This window comes from Xyrauchen texanus, chromosome 3 (genome assembly GCF_025860055.1).
Source record: "Xyrauchen texanus isolate HMW12.3.18 chromosome 3, RBS_HiC_50CHRs, whole genome shotgun sequence".
Classification (NCBI taxonomy): Eukaryota; Metazoa; Chordata; class Actinopteri; order Cypriniformes; family Catostomidae; genus Xyrauchen; species Xyrauchen texanus.
Window position 1 is genome coordinate 31,396,937 of NC_068278.1, and position 22,346 is coordinate 31,419,282.

At 36.6% G+C, this 22,346-nt stretch overlaps 2 protein-coding genes and 1 long non-coding RNA gene across 5 annotated transcripts in view; all 3 read right to left on the bottom strand.

Annotated features, from left to right (window-relative positions):
- The window catches only part of LOC127620952 (sodium/calcium exchanger 2-like), a 59,063-nt gene extending 51,953 nt beyond the window's left edge, over positions 1-7,110 (bottom strand). For 2 of the 3 annotated variants that reach the window (XM_052094346.1, XM_052094339.1), the window contains exon 1: positions 6,955-7,110. The gene's annotated coding sequence lies outside the window, so the exon portion shown is untranslated. Of the gene's footprint in view, positions 1-3,420; positions 3,600-6,954 lie in introns of those variants that run through there. The other variant, XM_052094330.1, reaches the window with a different exon arrangement.
- A 1,299-nt stretch (positions 7,111-8,409) lies between these two features.
- LOC127621141 (F-box only protein 50-like) lies at positions 8,410-13,373 on the bottom strand. Its single transcript, XM_052094628.1, has 6 exons — positions 13,187-13,373; positions 12,391-12,477; positions 11,976-12,072; positions 9,280-9,375; positions 8,851-8,989; positions 8,410-8,741 (listed from the first exon to the last, which is right to left on the bottom strand). The coding sequence occupies exons 1-6, from the start codon at positions 13,329-13,331 to the stop codon at positions 8,601-8,603; spliced, it is 705 nt and encodes a 234-aa protein (XP_051950588.1). The 5' UTR covers positions 13,332-13,373; the 3' UTR covers positions 8,410-8,600.
- Positions 13,374-18,629: 5,256 nt separating this feature from the next.
- Positions 18,630-21,196, bottom strand: LOC127621237 (uncharacterized). Its single transcript, XR_007967837.1, has 3 exons — positions 21,059-21,196; positions 18,841-18,908; positions 18,630-18,733 (listed from the first exon to the last, which is right to left on the bottom strand). It is a non-coding gene; the product is annotated as an uncharacterized LOC127621237 (long non-coding RNA).
- Positions 21,197-22,346: the final 1,150 nt, after the last annotated feature.

Sequence of the window (22,346 nt, forward strand, 5' to 3'; positions counted from 1 at the left end):
TGTTTAGTATGATTTTTAAGCGATTTGAATTATGGGGACACTATGACTGTCCTCATAAATCACATTTATAGCATAATAACCTTGTAATTACCAGTTTGTAACTTACAAAATTGTCCTCGTAAATCACAAAAACACGCACACACACACACACAAACACACAAACACACACACAGGTTAGAAATCTGTTTTCAGTATCAATATACCATAATCTCAGCCCCCCCAACACACACACACACACACACCAGAACACTCAAACCACAAACAATCATATACTTGCAGTCATATAACCACAGCACACTACACTCAAACAAGACAAAATGTTGACATTAGAAGCCACTGTAACAACTTATCAAATTACAATAGGGTAGATTGGATGTCCATCAAAGTCTGTGTAGTTTCCATTATAGACATAAGATACCACAAAATGTGGAATATCAAGTCAAGTCATTTTTATTTGTGTAGCACCTTTCACAACACATATCGTTTCAAAGCAGCTGTACAGAAGATCAGGCATAAACAGAAGATAAAACTGTAATGTCTATAATGTCTTCATCATTGTGTTGTTTACATGATATTAAATTAAAAGTTTTAAGGAAAACTTTACTGGATGCTCTAGTCTAGGGTCTAACTTGGTATTTTAAACAAAAACACAAACCGTCGCGTGTATGCACTCACCGGGACACAGACAGTGCAAGTGACTGACACACTAACATCAGCGTTTAGATTGAGAAACTCTACTCTTGCTTTCATGCTCTCCATCCATGCATTGAATAATGAACCTGTTGCAGAGCGATCTAAGATCAGGTGGTTAACTAATGACAGGTTTAGATCAAGTGCTTTGATCTGAGACTGTGTGTGATCATTTGACCTGGAATCAGATGATCAGCCTGTTGCAGTTTTGCATGTTCCTCCATAAATGGAAAGTACTGTACTGAGACCAGTGGATCAGACTTATGACAGGACAAAGTTGAGGCAGATTGAACAAGACAGGGACAGAGACAGGGAGCAAGAAAGACAGGGAGTTAGCAATCACCTGCATTACTACTATTTGCATATTGCATAAATTCCTGTTGTTAGTGTGAAAATTAGCCAATGCAATCAATAATACTGTGTGGCTGGATTACGACCGTTTAAATGAACTTTTCTGCATATACATATGTATGTATGCATGAAAAAATATGAATTGTGAAAAGTGCTATAGAAAATTGAATTGAACAGATATGCACATGTGAAAGAGATGCTCAGACATACAGACTGCATGTTTCAGGCAGTAGACAGAGTGAAACACACAAACACACACATCAGACTGCAATAGTAAGGCCAAGAGCTCAGGACTTGTGGTGTGTGTTACGGTGGCCCCTCATCCCGGCCAGCGTTATTCTAGAAGGATCCGCAGTCTAAACTTCACCCTCCACTCATCACGACACTGCCGCTATGCAATATTTAGCACTGCACACACACCAGATACACACTCATGCTCAGCCAAATGTTGTCTAAATCACATTTTGTCTGACTGGCACATGCACATAAACTAGCTAAACTTAAAATCTTACAAAATATTTGCAGTACTTTGTAGTGAATAACAAGTACAACCATAGGCTGATGAAATCTGCACTTGCTCAAATGTGTGATTTGTGCTTTGATGCCTTGATTTTAACAAATTCAAGGAAGCCATTTGGAATACGGTATGTAAATGAGGCTTAGGCAGCTCTAAGTCAAAACAATCTCAAATGCCTTAATAGTGCCTCGTGGGGTTGTGGGTGGACTTAGGTAACCTCAAGAGGGCAAAGTCAGGAAGAGCTCTGTGTAAGAGCCAATGCGATGGCAAGACTTCAGCAGCAGCTGCAGATTTTCATTATCTCCTCACTCTCTGAGTGAGAGAGATTGAGTGAAAAAGAGAGATAAATGTATAAGAGTGTATATGTAAGAAGCTGTTGCAGCACCACTAGGGATGTGCCCGAATCTGAATAGCTTAAGGCACGGATATGGGCTTCATTCACGAAACATGAGCAGAATGATTTTTTGTTTAAATTATTCATAAAGCCATTCTGACATAAATTCTCGGATTCATGTAAGGTTTCGTATTTTCAATCGGACCAGACATCCGAACATGTTGTCTTCTTTCAGGCACACTGACTTAACTACATTTTGATAGAAGTGAAAAGAAAAAAGTATTTCATTTATATAAAAAATTTGAAATTCCTGGGCGAAGGGCTTGAGGCTTGATGCTTGACCTTAGCACGCACACACACACACCTGAAATGTATTTATTTTTCGTCAGATAACCAAAACATTTGAGCTAAGAAAAACTCAATTATACTTGGTTTAATTGGGTTACACCAACAAAATATATGATTAAAGGTTAGATCAAATCAGAATCAGAAAGGAGCTTAATTGCAAGTGTGCTCACGTACACAAGGAATTTTTGTTTGGTGATAGGAGAAACAAGCAAGTGCACACAAAATTTTACATTGAGACACAGAATATAAAACAAGGCAAGAGTATAAGTAGTATTATGCAGAACCACCATCAAAGTGCTCCCATAAATGTACAACATCTATATCTCAACCCTTTCCTACTTATTTCTTCCACTACAATTGGACTATGAAGAGCTCCATTTCAGTCTTACCTCACTCCCAGAGTATCACATTCTGCAGGCAACACAAACACTGTATTACCTGTCCAAAGAGCAGAACACATGCCAGTCTGGCTGTGTTCAAGACTACTTAACAAACTGCATCCTACTTACAAGCCTGAACAGAGAGAGAATGAGTGCGTAAGAGAATGAGAATACGCTGGAATGGTTTCGTGAAAGCTCCAAGAAGGGGTCGGCAATATGATCAAATCCTTATAGCACGATATAAGTAATTTTATATCACAATAACAATATATATCATGATATTAAATTAACATATTGCACTACCTATTTTTTGATAATCTAGTTAGTGAAATAAATACTTCCTCTTATAAACTTTTCTCTTTTTTTGGAACTTGACAATAGTCCAAGTAAAAAATAAATAAAAAATAAAGAAAGAAAAACAACTTGTCTTTAAATCATCCTTACCATAATGCTACATTTCACATAATGCTACATTTCAGTCTGATGATGTTAAGCAATAATATAATTATTATTCAATTTCCTCAAGAAACTTTTTAATAAACACCTCTTGCAGAAAAAAATCCAAAATTATGTAAACACTTCTTGAAGAAATAAATATTAAATGAATATAAACAAATTTTTATGACCGAATAATGGTGGAGTGCATTTTTTGGCTTTCATAATACTCTTGTGTGTGCTTCATTTAAGGAGGTAAAACAGTTTGCTTGTATTGCGAATGAATGTCGTTGTGTGACACAGTTTGGAGATCAAATTTTCTGCTCTGGGTTGGTTTTTGTGAACATAGACCACAGATGTCGCACCTGTTTTAATAACAAGCTCCTCTTCAGTTTTTTTACTTCTTTTGGAGTCGTCCCATTCTGTGGAGTTGTTTTTTCAGGGGTTTTCTTGTATCAAAAATTACTGAGTAGCACGAGTGATCCTGCTCTGCTCTCTCATGTAAATATCGGGACGCCTGCTGGACTCCGCATTTCCGTGCTCCAGAGATAGTGCATGTGATGCTCACATGAAACACAGATGCGCACGTCAGATGAAAAGCTTATTAAATGCTTATGAATCACCAAACGCAAGTTTAATGTCATTGAATTTGCTTGGGCGGATGCTGAAAAATGTTTAATGCCATAAAAACCTAGTCTATATTTGCTAAATTCTCTCAGTCTCACGTGAAGCCCTGGCCACTTATAAGACCACACTGTGCAGATAGATGTGGGGAATGTGGAGTGTGTGATATTTACCTATTAGTAAAAAAAAAAATGCAGTAAAATGAAGGCAAAGGGATGCCCAGTAGGTTTCTTTTCACTGATTTTCTGTTATTTTCTGAAGCACATCGTTTGCTGGTGTTTCGTTGCAGGTTTACCTTTTCTATTTGTGAAGCTACATGTTGTGGTACAGGGAGAACGGGATGATGTACTTTTGAGATGCTAAACCTATGTGTTTCGTCTCGACACTCTTCCAGCAGTCTTACATATATCTTATATATCTATATGCTGTAAAAGATGGTCTACCATGCTGGACACACACAGAGTCTGATGTTTCTACCTCTTACAGTACTTTCACAGATACTTTACTGCTTATAAGTGCCCCTCCATCCCAGAGAGGTTAACCACAAACCAGAGAGTGTGTGTGTGTGTGTGTGTGCGTGTGTGCGTGCGTGTGTATGTGTGCATGTGTGTGTGCACATGTGACTATGTGGGAGATACTGACTGTAGATAACATCTGCAGTGCATGCATGTCCATATGAGTGCTCTGTAGAAATTCTTGAGAAGCACAGAGACAGAAAATGAGAGAACAAATGAAAATAATGGTCAGAGAATGCAGATTCTGACCCTGAGACTAGTGAGAGTAGTATATTAAATGGAAAGAGTAGGTGAATGGATAACTGATTGTGAGAACTGTTTTTGCATACACTCTTTCCTTAAGTTCTAATATGCAATTTGGTCTTTACGTTCCTACAGAAACACTGTTCTGTTATCTGAGCCCACATTTTTTACGCAGAGAGACAACCCTCAGGACAGATGCACCTCTGTTAACCCAAATACAAACATTTAAATTCACATACAGAAACCCAGCAGCAGCCTCATCATCATCCTCACCGTAACATACAGTGAGCCTCCACGCATGACACACTCATGTGCAGTCTCCCTGCAGACACATGTACCCATGTTCCTGACTGACCACATTGAGGATTGTAACTAAATATTTAGATTATTTTTCCATTTCGAAAGACAACACCTTTTCCAAGCAAGACAGGTTACCGTTTAATCAGTTCCACTTTGACCGCACATAGACTTCCACCAGGCAATCGTGACTTTCACGTAATCTAAGACTTTAAGTATTACACTGCCACAGAAATTTTTAACTGGTCACTTTATCAGCATGAGACAGTGTAATAATCTACTAGGAAAACCCAACAGTGTTTCATGCAGTAACTAATGCTTTTATTCAAGTCAAAACTATAATGTTATCACTTAACATGGTTCTATTTTTAAAGGAAAAGTTCACCACAAAATCCCAGATGTGTAAAACATTCTTCTGCAGAACACAAACCAAGATTTTATGAAAAATATTTCTTTGTAGGTCTATACTATGCAAGTGAATGGAGACCAAAACTTTGAAGCTCATAAAGTAATCCATACTACTCCAGTGGTTTAATCCATGTCTTCTGAAGTAATCCAATCAGTTTTGGGTCACAACAGACCAAAATGTAACTCCTTTTTCACTGAACATCTTGACATTGCAGTCTCTATGCATGACAATAATTTCAAGCTCGATTAAACTTTCTAGTGCTTGATGCATGCGCAGAGTGCTAGATGGTGCTAGGTGGTGTAATCAAACTTGAAATTATGATCGCCAAGTAGACTGCTGATGTCAAGATTTAAAGTGAAAAATTAGTAACATTTTGGTCTGTTCTCACTCAAAAACTGATTGGATCGCTTCAGAAGACATAGATTAAACAAATAGTCATGTAGATTACTTTTATGTTGCCTTTATGTGGTTTGTGGAGCTTCAAAGTTTTGGTCACCATTCACATGCATTGTATGGACCAACAGAGTTGGGAAATTCTTCTTAAAATATTCTTTTGGCATTTTGTGAAAGAAAGAAAGTCATAAACATCAAGGATGGCTTGAGAGTGAGTAAATAATGAGATCAATTTCATTTTTAGGTGAACTATTCTTTAATTATGAATCATGAACAAGCAATAAACAATGTATTTTACAGCGTTTATAAACCTTGGCTAATGTTAATTTGTGAAAGTACAATTGTTCATTGTTAGTTCATGTTCATAATACATTAACATATACCTTTAATTTAAAAAATATATTAATATATGTTGAAATTACCATTAACAAAGATTAAAAAGTGCTGTAAATATTCATTATAAGTTCATGTTGAATAATAACTAATGTTTCCAAAAAATACTACTTTATTGTAATGTGGTTGTCACTATTATATACAGATATTTTTATATATCAGGTAGAAATAGCTCTGCAAATAACAACTGCACATTTTGACTTTTACAATTTACTTTCAACATTTTTTATATTAACATTTAAGTACCCTCAGTAAATGTGTTGTTTCAGTCCTGCACGTCCAGTTTTAACACAGCAGGCAGGTATATTATATATATATATATATATATATATATATATATATATATATATATATATATATATATATATATATATAACAGATAAAAACACAAGGAGTGTGTGGCAGAGGATGCAAAGAGCGCAGTGCTGGTAATCCATTCCAATGCGTCTCTCATGACATCCTTTGGTTTGAAGGGTACCACAAGGGGGGCTGCTAGAAATGTACCCACACATGGGGTGAGAATGACTCTCGAATTTAGCTTTCATCGACTCTTAAATAATACAAAAGACACCGAGCAGACCCAAGGTTGAGCGGCTCATTAATAACTTGTGTAAACCAGCCCGAACAGAATGAACCTCTGATGAAACTGCCAACAGGTGCAACTCAGTGAGGTAACGGCATAAATTCAGCTAAATGGCATTGCTATATAATGGGTTAATTATTTTGGTATTGCTCTGCTATTTAATTTAAGATATCAAATATATACAGTGAAGCTGTCGATGAAAAGAGCGGTCAGCTTTTGTTGTTGTTTACAATTACTTCTAGTAGTAAAACGACTGTTTGGAAACTATAACGACGGTTTAGATGCAAGTTCCAAATGACGGGTAATTTGTGTCATTTGGTATTCGGTCTTTTCATGTGCAGTGGCAATTAGTGAATGAATGTGCATGCGTTACTCAGTCAAGACTTCAAAAGATGGACCGACAACGTACTTTAAAGCCACTCTTTTAAAGTACATAACTTACCTTAATGTCTATGGCAGAACTCAAACTGGAACAGTCATGACTTGCAGGCGGTAGAGTATTTTTTCCCCAGTGCTCAGGTAGGACAGTCGCGCTGTTAGTTTTCGTGATCTATCTCTTTCTGTCATGAAGTATGCGAGCATCCTAGACAAGCGCGCATCTTCCTCACGCGGCAGACTGCGCAACAGCGCAACCCGACACTCTGATTGGCGAGTCAGAACGTTTCACCCTCAAACTAACTGTAAACTGCCCTTTATACACATAAACTATGGCCGAAGTCATATGGTAGGACCACCTTAAAACCCCAGGGGTTTGTTGAGGGGGACAAATTACCATCTCAAAATGGCAATACTCTCAAGGGTCTCTGAACCACACCTGCATATGAGATTCATGCAGCAATTTTCTAACTTTTTGATGCCAAGAATATGGGACCCCATGTGTGAAACAAATGTAAACATGATATTATAAAGCCATGTTGTTGTGAAACTAAAATATATATTTTTCCTAAAGTAAAGCAAGATGTTTAAACTGTTTATCTCCCTTTTTCATATCAATCCAAATGAACTAATCACAATAGATTCAAAGCAGCTTTAAAGAGAATAGTGCAGAACAACCATTATTTCTTTTTTTTCCCCCATAATATATGATGTTATATGCAGATTGTTCTTTCTTGTGGTTTAAAACTATGGCTGCCAGTGGAATAAAACAATTATGATTAATCTCATGGTTTCAGAATGAAACTGTAAATGTATAACAATTAAAAAAATGAAAGTAAACTACCTTTTTTCCTCTAAATTGTTTTCACAGACCCCTTGCGGCCCCCTGGACCCTAGTTTCAAAACCCCTGATCTAATACACAAAACAATCTAATGGATGCTAGTCTTAAATTAGAGAGCTCACACAACTCGAGGACTGAATAAAATATATTGTGACATTAATAATATTTTAAGTCTGTATAAAAAATATCACACACACACACAATTATATTTCTCTGCCATAAGCAAGAATAAAATGACTTCCTACCATAGTTAATTACTACAGTTATTGTTACTCTAACACAACTGGTCTCAGCCACACAGTCATCCAAACAAAGAAATGCATCAAAATGGCAGAAAGATTCTGAATTAGAGAGGTGTTTGCTTATTAATATATTATGATTTTACAGTAGTAACAATATATATAGTAACTCATATTTTGATAGAAACTACGTTTATCATGGTACATCTTGTTTCTCCAATCACCAAAACAAATTCCTTGGCAATAAAGCTCATTCTGATTCTGTCATGTTCACAGCATCTTTTTTTTTTGCATAAAGACTTGTTCAGTGAGCTATAGAGTCATCTGGTGGCCTAAAAATGCTATAACAGGATGCCAACTGTCCATCTATCCCAATTACAAATTTCACCCTACAAATGCACCCTTTTAACACAATCACACAAATGAAAACACTCACAAAAATAAACAAGGAATGTTTTATTACAGTATTAAGCTGCTAGATACATCTTGTGATATATTTAATGCAGTCAATTAATTAAAAGATTTTAACATTAGACAATAATTCATTGTTCCAAAAGACAGAGAGACATCTATGGAGTCCATCACCTCCCACAAGTTTGTTTTTTAACCGTGATGGATTATTTCATACTGATTTACATTTTGGCGGCTTTGACAGTAATCGAGCTGTCAGTAAACTTGGTATTAAAGAATTCAATCATGAACTTGTTCTTTAGTCTGTGGAGGAAGTGAATGTACCTCACCCCGGGCCCATAGTTGGAGAATGCATGGGAGACCTAGTCGCAAACACATACATCTTGTTGGTACACAACTATAAAATACTTATGAAAATTATTATAGGCATGCATATATGAATTTAGATGTATACGCATATGTGTACTATACCTTTTTCCAGGTGTGCGAGTAGCACTCCAGGTTTTCTTCAGGGCTACAGATGTGTTCCTTGATGACCGTCTTACCATCAGCACCCAAAAGCTTCACATCCAGCAGATAGATTGACTTATGAAGCTGGCTTTCCTCATACCTATAGATGAAGGGACAGACCCATAGAATATTGCAAGTGAAAGTAGTATATCATAGCTAAAATGTGATTGTGGAGAAAGTCAGAGAATCTGAAGTCATAATATCAGAATAATGAAAAAGTATTTTGACCACCAAGGCCATTACATGGTGTAGATAAATACGGCAGAAGAAAAGCGTAACAACATTTTTGGTTGCATTTCTGACTCTTCTTTAAAGATCAGTTTACATCCAGTACTTATAGCAGAGTTCTTAAACTGCAAATATCTCTCTTATAAGCAATTCATTTCTCACCAGTCCTCAATGACTATCTCAGGCTGGAACTCATCCAGTAGTTGGCCCCACAGACCCTCTGCATTCAGGTCCACACGCTGCTCTAAAGAAAACCATCTGAGAAAAACAAGAACGGAGACCATACAAGACAAATTATATTAAACTAATATGCTAGAACAAATTTCATAGTGAGCTAAAGGGTCAAACATTCCAAAGTTATAATTACATTTTAATCAAGAAATTATCTTTTCATGTAATAGCGCAAAACTACCCTTTATAAAAGAGTTCAAGCCATGCACCAAACCAACCAGCTCTGAGGTGAATCAAACAACAAACTTAAATTTTAAGCAAAAAAAAAAATTGAAAATCAGACAAAATGACAAAAGGTTCACGAGGGCAATCTCATGAATGATTGCAATGATGTCATCGAATTAAATGAAAAAAAATATTGATTTCAAGTTTTTGCTTATAAGTTATAAGGACAATATGTTTTAATATTATTGCAAAATATTCAGATATTTACAAATATATAAGTAGTTTGAGAGTATCGGGAGACTTGGTTCATGGCATTCACAGTCTGTCATGCAAGTGGGCGGTCACTGCATCACTTGCTTCAGTATTTTGCTAGATGTGATTCACTGATTGGAGGAACGTTTCTCTTCAGGATTATGGGCAATGTAGTTTTTCACCAAGAATTTAGCTATAAAATAATTTCTAAAAAATGAGGTTGAAATAATGCAGACTGATGGCTTCAAGAGGAGCACATAACATTGATTAACAACCTCTGACCTCATGGTAGGTCTGTCTTTGAAAGTTTATAAGTAATTGTTAGAAACTGATCTGCGGAGCCTGGGTAGCTCAGCAAGTGATGATGCTGACTACCACCTCTGGAGTATCATTGGAAGTGTAAGCAAGGCATTAAAAGGCAGCTTCGAACTAGTTTTTAGTCATTATTTTGTCATAAACTCCATTTACATTCTCTATGATACAGAATCAAAGGAAGTCTGTGCACAGATTCAGAAGGTGCACATTACCAGTCCCAGCAAATCAAAAAGCAAAAATGGTCAATAGGTATGACAATCCTGACCAAAATTTGTTGTTTTGATATGACTTGTGGGACTTAAGCAAATGTACATAGTGTATGCACGCAACACTGGATAAAATGTTTCTATTAAATGGTGGTTAACTACAACCCCAATTCCAAAATGTTGGGACAGAATGAAAAATGCTAATAAAAACAAAAAGAAGTGATTTGTAAATCATATTCACCCTTTGCTAAATTGAAAACACTACAACTACATATTATATGATGTTTTACCTTGTGAATTATATATATATATATATTTTATTATTATTTTTTTTAATTTATTTATTTATTTATTTTTTTTAAATGTACAATAATTTCAAATCAGATGATTGCAACACACTCAGGGGCATTTTAAGACTAATAACAATTTGATGAGCTAATATAACAAAGCAATGTGAAACAGGAGGAGGCAATCATGTCATAGTATATAAGGAGCCTCCAAAAACAGTTGTCCTTCAAGAGCAAGTGTCATTCGAGACTAGTCAATTTGTCAACAGATGCTTCAGCAAATAATCCAGCACTTTGAAAACAATGTTCCCCAAAGACAAATTGGAAGGATTTTGGACATTTCAGCCTCTAGACAATATAGTTAAAGGTTTCAAGGAGTATGGTCAAATCTCGGTGCATAAAGGGCAAGACGAAAACCACTTCTGAATGCACGTGATCTCTGATCCCTCAGATGTCGCGGTCTTAAAAAACATAATTTATCTGTAATGGATATCATGAACATGGGCTCTGGACAACTTTAGTAAACCTAAGTTAGTCAACACAAAGTTAGTGCCGTATTCTATAGGCTCAGTAAAACTGTGTTTTTTGGTCCGATGAGTACACATTTCAAATACTTTTTGAAAAACACAGCTGTCGTGTTCTCGGGCCATCCAAGGAAAAGAACCATCCAAGCTGTTATCAGCGTCAGGTCCAAAAGCCAATGTCTGTATGGGCCAGAGGTGTGTCAGTGCCCATGGCATGGGTAACTCGCATTAATGCAGACAGATATGTACAAATATTGGAGCAGCATATACTGCCATCCAGCACAGTCTTTTCAGGGACATCACAGAACAACTTCAATCCACATATTGGCCGAATAAGCAGAGAGTATGGGTGCTAGATTGGCTTGTCTGCAGTCCTGACCATCTCCAACTGAGAATGTGTGGTGCATTATGAAGCACACAATACAGCAACAAAGACCACATACAATAGTGTTGCTGAAGACCTGCATGATGGATGATTGGGGGAAAATTCCACATTCTAAACTTAACAAACTTGTGTCTTCTGTGCCTAAATGCTTAATAAGTGTTATTAAAAGAAATGGTGATGTTTCACAGTGGTAAACACTCGACTGTTCAAACTTTTTTGGAGTGTGTTGCAATCTTCCGATTTGAAATTACTGTACATTTTGAAAGGTAAAACATCATATAATTTGTAGTTGTAGTGCTTTCAATATAGCAAAGGGGGAACATCATTTACAAATCAATCAATTTTGTTTTTATTAGCATTTTTCATACTGTTCCAACTTTTTCAGAATTGGGTTTGTAAATAAAGCTCCCACTTTTGTATTGCGACATGACTTTAAGATACATTTTTTATGATTTTGAGACAATTTCTCTTCACACTACTGTCTGGGACTCACCTGTACTGAGGCATGTGGCAGACCACAACCCCAGGTGGTATTCCACTAGTGTCATATGGCAAAACCTCTGTACTAGTTTTCCAGCCAGAGAAATTACCTATGATCAAGATATGGTATTTTGTCATGGTTAAACATTAATAACAGTATTTTTTTTTAAATGTTCGATCATCTTTTAATTCAGCAACATACATTAAGAATGGCAAATGTTTTGGTTGTACATTGAATTTGTTAACAATTTTTTACATTAACAATCCATTCTTAGGGTCAATGAGGTTATACATGGCATGACATGACATTACATTGCACTGCATTGCATTGCATTGCATTGGGTTGGGTTGGGTTTAAAATGTATTAGTGGTGATCTCACACCATGGATTTACAGAAAGTATACCTATTGTTTTGGTGGATGACTCACCATCTGGCTCAAATTTGGGTGGTTGATTTGCAGGGGGTCGTTCTCCCGTAACATGGAGTTCAGGTGGCGGGATGGTGTGGTTTACACCTGACCATTGAGCAAGAAAAACAGATAAGTTCCACAAAATCATAATGCAAGGAAGGCATGACACACCCTTTTAATTTGAGATTGCCTTGACAAGTAATTTTAAAGGGACAGTTCACCCAAAAATGAAAAATGTGTTATTATTTACTCACCCTCATGTTATTCCAAACCTGTATGATTTTCTTTTTTATTCACGGAACAACCAAGGAGATGTTAGGCAGAATGTTAGCATCAGTCACCATTCATTTTCTTGAAAATAAAATCACAGTGAATGGTGACTGAAGCTATCATTCGGTTAACATCTCATTTTGAGTTTCTCGGAAGAAGGGGGAATAAAGTATGACAGAATTTTTGGGTGAACTATCCCTTTAAGCCAGTGTTCCAGGGGGAAAATTCTGTCATGTAGACTGGTGGTCTTAAAATTGCGTAACCTCAGGAAAAACAACATCTCGCAGTTAAAATAGCATTAGTAATTAGTAATAGTATTTAAAATGAAGCAAGATAGAACAATGAAGATCAAAGCTCAACAGTAAAATGTGGCTTGCAAGTGAACTAAACACGCTCTGAAAACCAGTTTGCGTACCACCAAGTATCGAAACATTAGTGACATGATTACTTCACCCACCCAACTACAAGTTAAAGGAAAGGCGTTTTAAATGTTATGCTGCAGTGCAGCGCGTGAAGCATATACATTTTTGTCTGACGTCATTACCATATGGCGAAGGGTTGTGGAGAAGATTCCGCTCAAACGGCTTCTTCTCGTACACCAATTTCCAGTCCACGCTGTCGGGCATGGGCACGCCTTGTGCCCCCAAACTCCACTCTGAATCGCACTTCTGTTTCCATTCATCCGCCATTTCAGACTGTTAGTTCCACGCGCTGCAGAAACTAGAGGAAGTGTTTTATAATTACCTGCCCCACCCCAGAAACTGATTGCGAAGAGATTTACGCAAGAAACTTGTCTACACTTTAAAAGAAGTTTGAGTCACTGTTGCCTCATTTGAACCTATCGTTCACCTCAAATTTCAAGATCTAAAAGGACTTTTGTAATTTTTATGAACACAAAAATGAATGGTGAGTATTTGATCCAAACACTATCGGGTATTCCTTGACCCTTTTTATACAAAACAACACCGAGACCTTCAATAATCTAGTTTAATTAGAAATATGAGGTCTCGAGGGGGGACCCTTTCACGATTCACGAGCTACAGACAGACAAGACAGGTGAACTGAGCAGGATAATGGCTTATCAAATAAATAAACAAACATTAAAAGCTCAGGCATGAATGTGGCTTAGTCAGATGGGAATATTAACATTTATGAGGGCTCAAAAAGTATGTTTACTAAGAGAGTTTATATTTTTCAAAAGTAAAATTGATAAGTTTTTGTTCACGGACCTTGGGAATAGTTAGGAAAAAAGGATATTGTCAGGTCACTTGTAAATATAAAGTAATATTAAGTTAATTATTTGTTTTTATGTTAAACGTATTTTTGTTAAAGTAAAATAAAAATAAAATAAAAACTATGGTATTATACTTTAGGGTGGGCGGGGTGAAAACAAAGCTTTTGTTACCATGACTACAGCCAGCGAAACTGTTGGTCCTGAAAACAAGTGATAAAGGTAATAATTAATATTGCAAATCTATACGTGAATTATCCAAATATTTTGTGTATGTTAAATGTGTAATTAAAAGACAGTAGTATGTTTACATTAATTTAGTAACAAAAGATTAACAAGTTTGCTACGCAATGGTTACAGTGGGCGATATTTTAGTAGGCCTTAACTTTGCTAGGACAAGGCCTAAACACCGGCTGAAAAGATACAACATCTTAAAGTGATAGTTCACCCGTTTTACTCGCTCCCATGTCATTCCAGACAGTGGCGCCTGGAGATGTAGTCCGATTGACATGAGAAACATGTGCTCTCAGCATATTTCACCAATCATGAAATGGTTGTTTAAAAGAACTAACAATGCCCAATTTGTGAATGAATCATTCTTTTGAGTCAGTTCTTTTCAATGAATTGCCAAACAGGCTTGCAAAACTGTCTGATTCGATTCGTGATTCAGTAAAATACAGAGAACAAACATCGCTGGATACAGTGTACATTTACCCACTATCAAATGACACAAAACGCTGTGTTTTTGAGAGGCAACTAAGAGAAACGTCAGCTAGTCTGTGTCATGTGAACAAGGGGCTGTGCGTATAACACTGAAGGTCGGTTCAGAGGAACGTTGCAACTTTAAGTTATAGACATTGTCGTAAATAGACCAATGGTGTGGTGAGTCTCCTGTAAAGGGTAAAACGATTTCACTGTTCCTTGTTAAAACGCTAAAAGTTCACACAGTCGGGGACTGCCTAAAATCAGAGTCAGCCCATGCCCAAGGTAGTGAATTGGGAGGGGAGTGGGGGAAAATGGAACATATTGAGTAAGAAAAAGCACAAACGAGAGCAAGGATATAATTCTCAGGAAAGTGATATGGAAAACCGGCAGACTAAAGCAATGAGACCAAACCCAAGCAGTGATAAAGGATTCAAAGTTCTAATCAAAGCAGAAGGAGGGGCTGGATTTTCTGCAGCCATTCCCTTTAAATTGACAGATGAACTTAAAAAAGAGCTGGGTGATATAATGCATGCTTTTATTTTGCAGAACGGAATGATATCTATTATATGTAAGTTGGAAATGCAGCAAGCTAAGGCTCTCAAGATTAAAAATGTGCTTGGTAAGGGAGTGGAGGTGTTTAAGCCAAGAGCAAATACAGAGGTAAAAGGAGTGATGTATAATGTGTCATTTGACATTTCAGAACAGGAGATATTAACTAGTTTAAAAGGAGGTAATGTTATAGCTGTAAAGCGCATGGGTAGGAACGAGAATGGCAGAGGATCCACCCCTATCCTTCTCACCTTTAAATATGGTGTGCTACCAAAAAGGGTCATGTTGGGATTCATGAGTTACCCAGTAAAAGAGTATGAAAGACCCCCTCTGAGGTGCTTTAAGTGCCAAAGAGATGGGCATGTGGCAGCTGTGTGTAATGGAAAGAGAAGATGTAGATGATGTAGCAAGGATCATGACGGAAAAGAATGCAATGAACCTGTGAAATGTTGTAACTGTGGGGGGCATCCAGCTTCTTTCAGGGGCTGTCAAAGTTATATCAAAGCAGGAAATGTGGAGAGAATAAAAAAGGAAAGAAAAATGTATTATGCAGAGGCAGTAAAAAGGGTGGAGAATAACAGTGATTCAGTCAAGGTCAAAGTGAGGTCATTGCAAGAGATCTAGTGAAGGAACATACTTTAAATGACGACTTAGTCGTGATTAGAAAGAAAGGTCTACTGGCATTCATGGTTGAAGCAATGTGGAGAGTTAAATTAGTGGCAAACAAAAAATCAGATGTGGCACTACAATTTGCCTTTGCTGCAGAAAAGCTTCTAGGTTTTAAGGGAATTAACCCAAGGGAAATATGGGAATTTACTTACACTCAGGACAGTGCAGATCAAAGATCAAATGGAAGTCAACAGATAGAGTTGGATGACAATGAAGAAGAAATGGACAGCATCGAGGGAAAATCTCTATTATAAATTTGTATAACCCATGCATCTAGCTAGAAGAAAGTTATTTTCAGGAAATTGTAGATACGGTTAGTGTACCGGTGATTTGGGTTGGGGATTTTAATGTGCATAATGAACTGTGGGGAAGTAATAAGAAAGACAGAAATGGTCAAATTGTAGAGGATTTTATGGATAAAAACAATCTACTTGTGTTAAATGATGGTCATACTTAGTTTAGTACAAGTCGATCCAAATCATCTTTTATAGATATTACAATTGTATCAGCAGAGTTAGCATCAATCAGTAGGTGGGAGACAATAGACCTTTATACAGTGGGAAGTGATCATGTACCAATAATATGTAAAGTTGGTAGGTGTCTAATTAAGGAGCCAGTTAATTGACGCTGAGGCTTAATTATAAAAGAGCTAATTGGATAAAGTTTGAAGATCAAGTAAATATAGGGTTAACAAGAATATATAGTGAAAAAGGAGTAAATGAGTGGAATAGTTCTTTAAGCAAAGTAATGTGGTCAGCTGCAGTTAAGAGTATTCCAAGGGAAAAAATACCAGTAAGAGGAACAATGGTATGGTGGACTGAAGAATGTAATTCTGCAGTCCGAGCTAGGAATAGGGCTTATAAAAATGTAAGGCAACACCTATTAGAGAACTATGCTTTGGAGTATAAGAGGCTTAGAGCTAAGGCTAGACGTGTAATTAAGGAAGCAAAGAAACAAAGTTGGAATAATTTTTGTAGTAAATTAGGACCAGATATTCCTTTAAAAAAGATTTGGAATCTAGTACATAGAATGACAGGAGTTTTTAGGCAGACAGCAATCCCAGTCCTCCACTGTGATGAGATGAAGCTGTAAATAATAAAGAAAAAGCAAATTTGTTTGTCAAGCAGTTTCAAAAAGTTCATAGTTCCAACAATGTAGGCGAAGAAAACAGTAGAAGGAGATGTCAAATAACAAGAAATAATATGACTAAATTACAAATAAATTGTGACAATTATGATGATACTAATGTGTTTTTCGCAATGGAAGAGTCAAAAAAAGCTATTAATCAGGGGAAAGATACCTCGCCAGGCAGGGATGGACTGGGATATCAATTATAAAAAATTCTGGAGAAATAGAAGAAGAATTTCTTGCCCTAATTAATAATATATGGGAGAGTGGATGTCTTCCTAAAGATTGGAAACATGCTGTAATCATTCCAATTGTGAAACCTGGAAAAAAACTGATAATCTCAGTTCTTATAGACCAATTGCATTAACCTCTGTTTTATGCAAAATTATGGAGCGCATGATAACAGATAGACTTGTGTATAAACTGGAGAAAAGTGGATTCTTGTGGAATATCAGAATGGATTTAGACAAGGACGATCAACAATGGATGCTGTTTTAGACTTGGATATTGACATTAAAAAATCCCCAGTTGTAGCAGTGTTTCTGGATATTAAAAAAGCTTTGGAAGGAGGGGTTACTAATTGCACTTTATGATGCTGGAATCAGAGGAAGAATGTTCAACTGGATTAAGAATTTTTTATGTAACAGGACAATTTAGGTGAGGGTAGGAAGTGAATGATCAGAGGAGCTTGAGGTAGAGAATAGAACTCCTCAAGGTAGTGTAGTAAGTCCAGTTCTTTTTAATATACAAGTCAATGGTATGTTTAGTAGAGTGGGGAAAGAATTTAGGTTTTCATTGTTTGCAGATGATGGGGCCATCTGGAAGCGAGGGAGGAACCTCTCTTATATTTTTGGCCAAATAACTGAATGGGGTATTGATTGGGGCTTTAAAATATCTACAGAAAAAACGAAATACATAATATTTGGACATAAGAAGAAAATGCCAACACAGATGTTACAAATATATAATAGGACTATTGAAAGAGTGAAAAACTTTACATTTTTAGGAATGTGGTTAGATGAAAGGATGACATGGAAAAAGCATAAACTTTCTTTGAAGTGTGGGAAAATAATTAATGTCCTAAGGTGTGTGGCTGGGTCTTATTGGGGTACTGATAGTGAATCTATGATGATATACAGAGCAATGATAAGATCAATTATTGATTATGGTTGTGTGGTATATGGGTTAGCAGCCCCTTCAGTGATTAGTCAACTTGATAGAGTCCAAGCAAAAGCACTTAGAGTATTTAGTGGGGCATTTTGTACAACTCCAACACCGGCACTATTAATAGAAACAGGGGAGATGCCATTAGAAATAAGAAAACGTAAACTTGGTTTGAAGTATTTAATGAAACTAAAAGGGCAGATTGGAAAACTACAAACAAAAAGCCTGTTGAGTCAGCATTGGGAGTTTATGGGAACAGCAAGAAGGGTCAAAACAAACTTTACAGAACTTGTAGTGTTTCAAATGTCTCAAATCTATGGCAGAGGAAATTGGTATTATGAATTTGAATGCATGTCCACCAATATGTCGTTCGGATATACCTTCATGGTTGATTCCAGATCCCATTGTTGACCTATATTTTATGAAAACAAGCAAAATAAATATGTCAGAGGCTGTAGTGAAGGAGATAAAAGTCTGGATGTATCAATTATGGGGAGGCTACTTACAAATCTGTACTGATGGGTCAATGGATCCTGAGAGTGGCAAAGTGGCTTTTGGTGTTAGCATACCAGAAATAGGTTATAAAAAAGGGTGTAGGATTCCAGACCACATGTCAGTCTTCACAGCAGAAATGTTGGCAGTTCTCTGGGCATTAAGGGGGGTTGAAGATAATAAACAGAAGCATTCAGTCATTTGTAGTGACTCAGCAGCAACTTTAGTTACAATTAAAGATACTAAAACTAAATCCAGACCTGATTTACTTGTGGAAATTATGCAGGTGTTATATAGAATTCACAAAGCAGGGTATGAGGTGGGGTTTCTGTGGGTTCCGGTGCACATGGTTGTGGAGGGTAATGAGGAGGCAGATGAGGTGGCAAAGAAGGCGGTGCAGGAGGAAAGAGTTCAGATCAATTTACAGTATGGGTCACCAGATTACACAGAAATAATAAATAGGTCAGTAAAAGAAATGTGGCAAAAATCATGGGAAAATGAAAGGACGGGGAGGGCATACTATTCAGTACAAAGAATTGTAGAGAAAGGAAAATGTTCATTTAGAAGTAAGAGAAGAGATGCAGTAGTCTTATCCAGATTGAGGTTTGGGCATTGTGGGCTGAGGAGTGGGCTGGCTCTGATTGGTAAACATCCTGATGGAAAATGTGAATGTGGAGACAAGGAAACGGTGAAGCATGTATTAGTTCATTGTAGAAAGTTCTCTCATCAAAGGAAATTGTTCAGAGACCTGGGAGCAATTGGAGAAACTATATTTAGCCTACGCACTATACTTAATTTGGATAGTTGGAACAAAATGAAGAAACTGATCGAGTAACTACATGAAACTGGATTATACAAAAGGATATAGGCAATCACCATTAATATGTGAATAACGAATAACGAACAGTGGAGGGCAGCAATACGCCATAGATGCGTGTAGTCTGCCGGAAACAAGAAGAAGAAAACACTGAACGTGTTTTTGCGTCCGCTCGCGTCGCGCTGTTATTCAATCGTTTTCCATATAAACATTCGCTAGAGGGATGTCTTTACAACTGCGTCACCTTTTACTGTGTTTTAGCATCTCTCACGGGTGCACAGCATTTTAAGACGCTGTGTGAAGTTAAAAATAAATTCTTCAACTGATAAAAACGCGTCTCGTAGTGGTGCGTTTTGCTTTTTTTGCAGCGAGAATGCGTTTTCAACAAATTATGTTGAAAACAAGATACTGAGGGGAAAATAATTATGAGCAACATAATTTGTTGAAAACTAAATGTTTTGATTAAAATTTATTTTTTTTAAGCAGCGAGAGAACATTTTCCTACACTTGGTGACCCACATTTGGGGTAAAAGGCCCAAATAAAGGTTAAAGTAATATTATGTAAATATAGGGACAATAGCTAATGGGCAACATTTTTCTACATTGGTAAACACATTTGAAACAGCTTGATGCTTTTTTGAGTAACAAATTAAGGTAATACTTATTTAAAAAAAACAGTTCAGGAAAGGGATAACATTTTCTGTTCATTTCAATCACATTTGACATTTCATAACATCTCAAGTAGGCTATTCTATAAACCAATTAATCTCCATTGTAATTGGATCAGTCAATGTGATTCATAAAAAATCTATTCCCCCACTTATGAAAATGAGGGCCATTAGACCTTTTTTTTTTTTTTTACCCAAAATGCTATCCTTTTTCTTATTGGACAATTATTGAAAATGATTGTTTTAATCACCTCAAACAAAACTGAAAATTATAAATAAGTATTTTGTCTAAAAATAAATGTGATAATTTCAGGAATTTTCATTAGCTACATACATTTGATGTGGTCAAGATATTTCATTAAATTATCTCAAAATCAAACTTATAACATTTCACACAATGATTTCATGGATCAGGAATATTTCTGCAGTGTATATAGGCAAACTACCACAAACATAGTAATTTGGTAGTTTTTGTTGCTGTTTGGTGTTTTGGGAGAAAATCTAATCAAAAGTGCCTTTTTGCAGGGGGGCCTTTAGCTCCGTTGTACCTTATTTTTATTGAAGACTGCAGCAAACCAATTGTACAAGTAATTCACAATAATAACTAGTGTTGGATTAAAAATGTATTTCATATTTATAAATTATTGTTTGTTGGAACACCTTATTCACATCACTGATGAAAAAAGACAGTACTGAGATATCTATGGGTGCAGTTTGCTTAATTGCTGCTATTATAATTAGCTTATTGCAGTGAATTTGTGAAAGCAGTTTCTTCTTTTAATACACAAACTTCTCAGTTATTCCCAACAATATTAAAATATAATGAATCTGAATTTTTTCCCCTCAGTATCTTGTTAATCATCAGTTTGACACAGTGATATTGCAAAAAGATAAAGAAAGCAACAGAGGAAATGTCTCAACCCAAAAACTAGCATTACAAAAAAGCTTCTGTAACCCTCTCAACCTCAACGCAAGAGTGTCACAACTACTGACCGCTTTTGCTCTGATATCTTTCAGACTGATTCTGCAACAGCTGACAACTTAAGCTCTGACTTCCTGTCAGCTGAAAACAAACAAAGCCCCACTTCTTGAACAGTCTGAGGACGAACACCAAACCGGCTGCTCCCATAGGCATCCGCTCAGTACCTCCTACTAACTAAAACAAGGAGTGGAGAGTGAGCTCAGCCAGGAATGCAGATATGAGTGGTGACACAGTAAACATGAAGCAGAAAACTGAAATCCTGGTTCCTCAACCAGCTGTATGGGAGACTGGAACACTGACATATGTCAGTGCTATACATCACAGACCACATTCACCAGCTGTGCTACATTACAGCAATGGTATGATGTATGTGTGAGCACATAAGATTCAAATTGAGACATTAGTGAAGTTGGGGTTCAGAGCAATATATAGGAAACAAATAGAAAATGCTCACTGTTTCAAGTACACACTTTGAAACCCTTATTCACACTAGATTAGTCTTTCAGTCTTGATCATTTTAACTGTATTCTTGCATTTCCTTTGCACTTCCAGAGCTAAAGAGACAGAAATCACATGAACTACAGACATGGGCTGGTCAGAAACCCAATAACTCAGAACAGAAGAGTGCTTCCTGTGGAAACCAGCTAAAAATTATCTGTGATAAGTTTAATAGAGTAATTATTGACACAATGGCAAATTACATTGTACTGGTACTGTTGGAACTTCATTAATTTGAAGGAAGAGAAAGTTAACAATAAACTGTGACCTCAAATACTGAGAAAAACAAAGTTATTGTTGATTAATTCATTATTGATTATGTACTCTTGTCTCATTGGTATCATTCTCATAATCTTCTCATCTCACTGTTTTCTATTTTGCTTTCTTGCTTTCAGATTGCAGTGTCAGCAGGAGGCCACTGGGGAGAGTGGTTGGTTGTTCTCTCTCTGGTGATCAGCAGTTCTGGAATTTTGTATCTGAAACACAAACAATAACAACACTTCAAATACATTTGACACAGTGTACCCTGCACCCATCATTCTACACTCATTTATTTCCTGTGCACATTTTAATACATTGCATCACATTTTAATATTCACAAAATTCTATATATAACTGGAAGTGCACAAGCGTTAATAAAATCACTAATGTGGTGAACAAGCAATCATGACTCTGTAATTCACTCAACAGATGTTAAGTTTGGGGACTAATGAAGATGAGGCAAGATTTTTGGGATGGCTTTGCTGCTATTAAAGTCATACTGCCTGTACATAATCACGGATAAAGAGAGACAGAGAAATA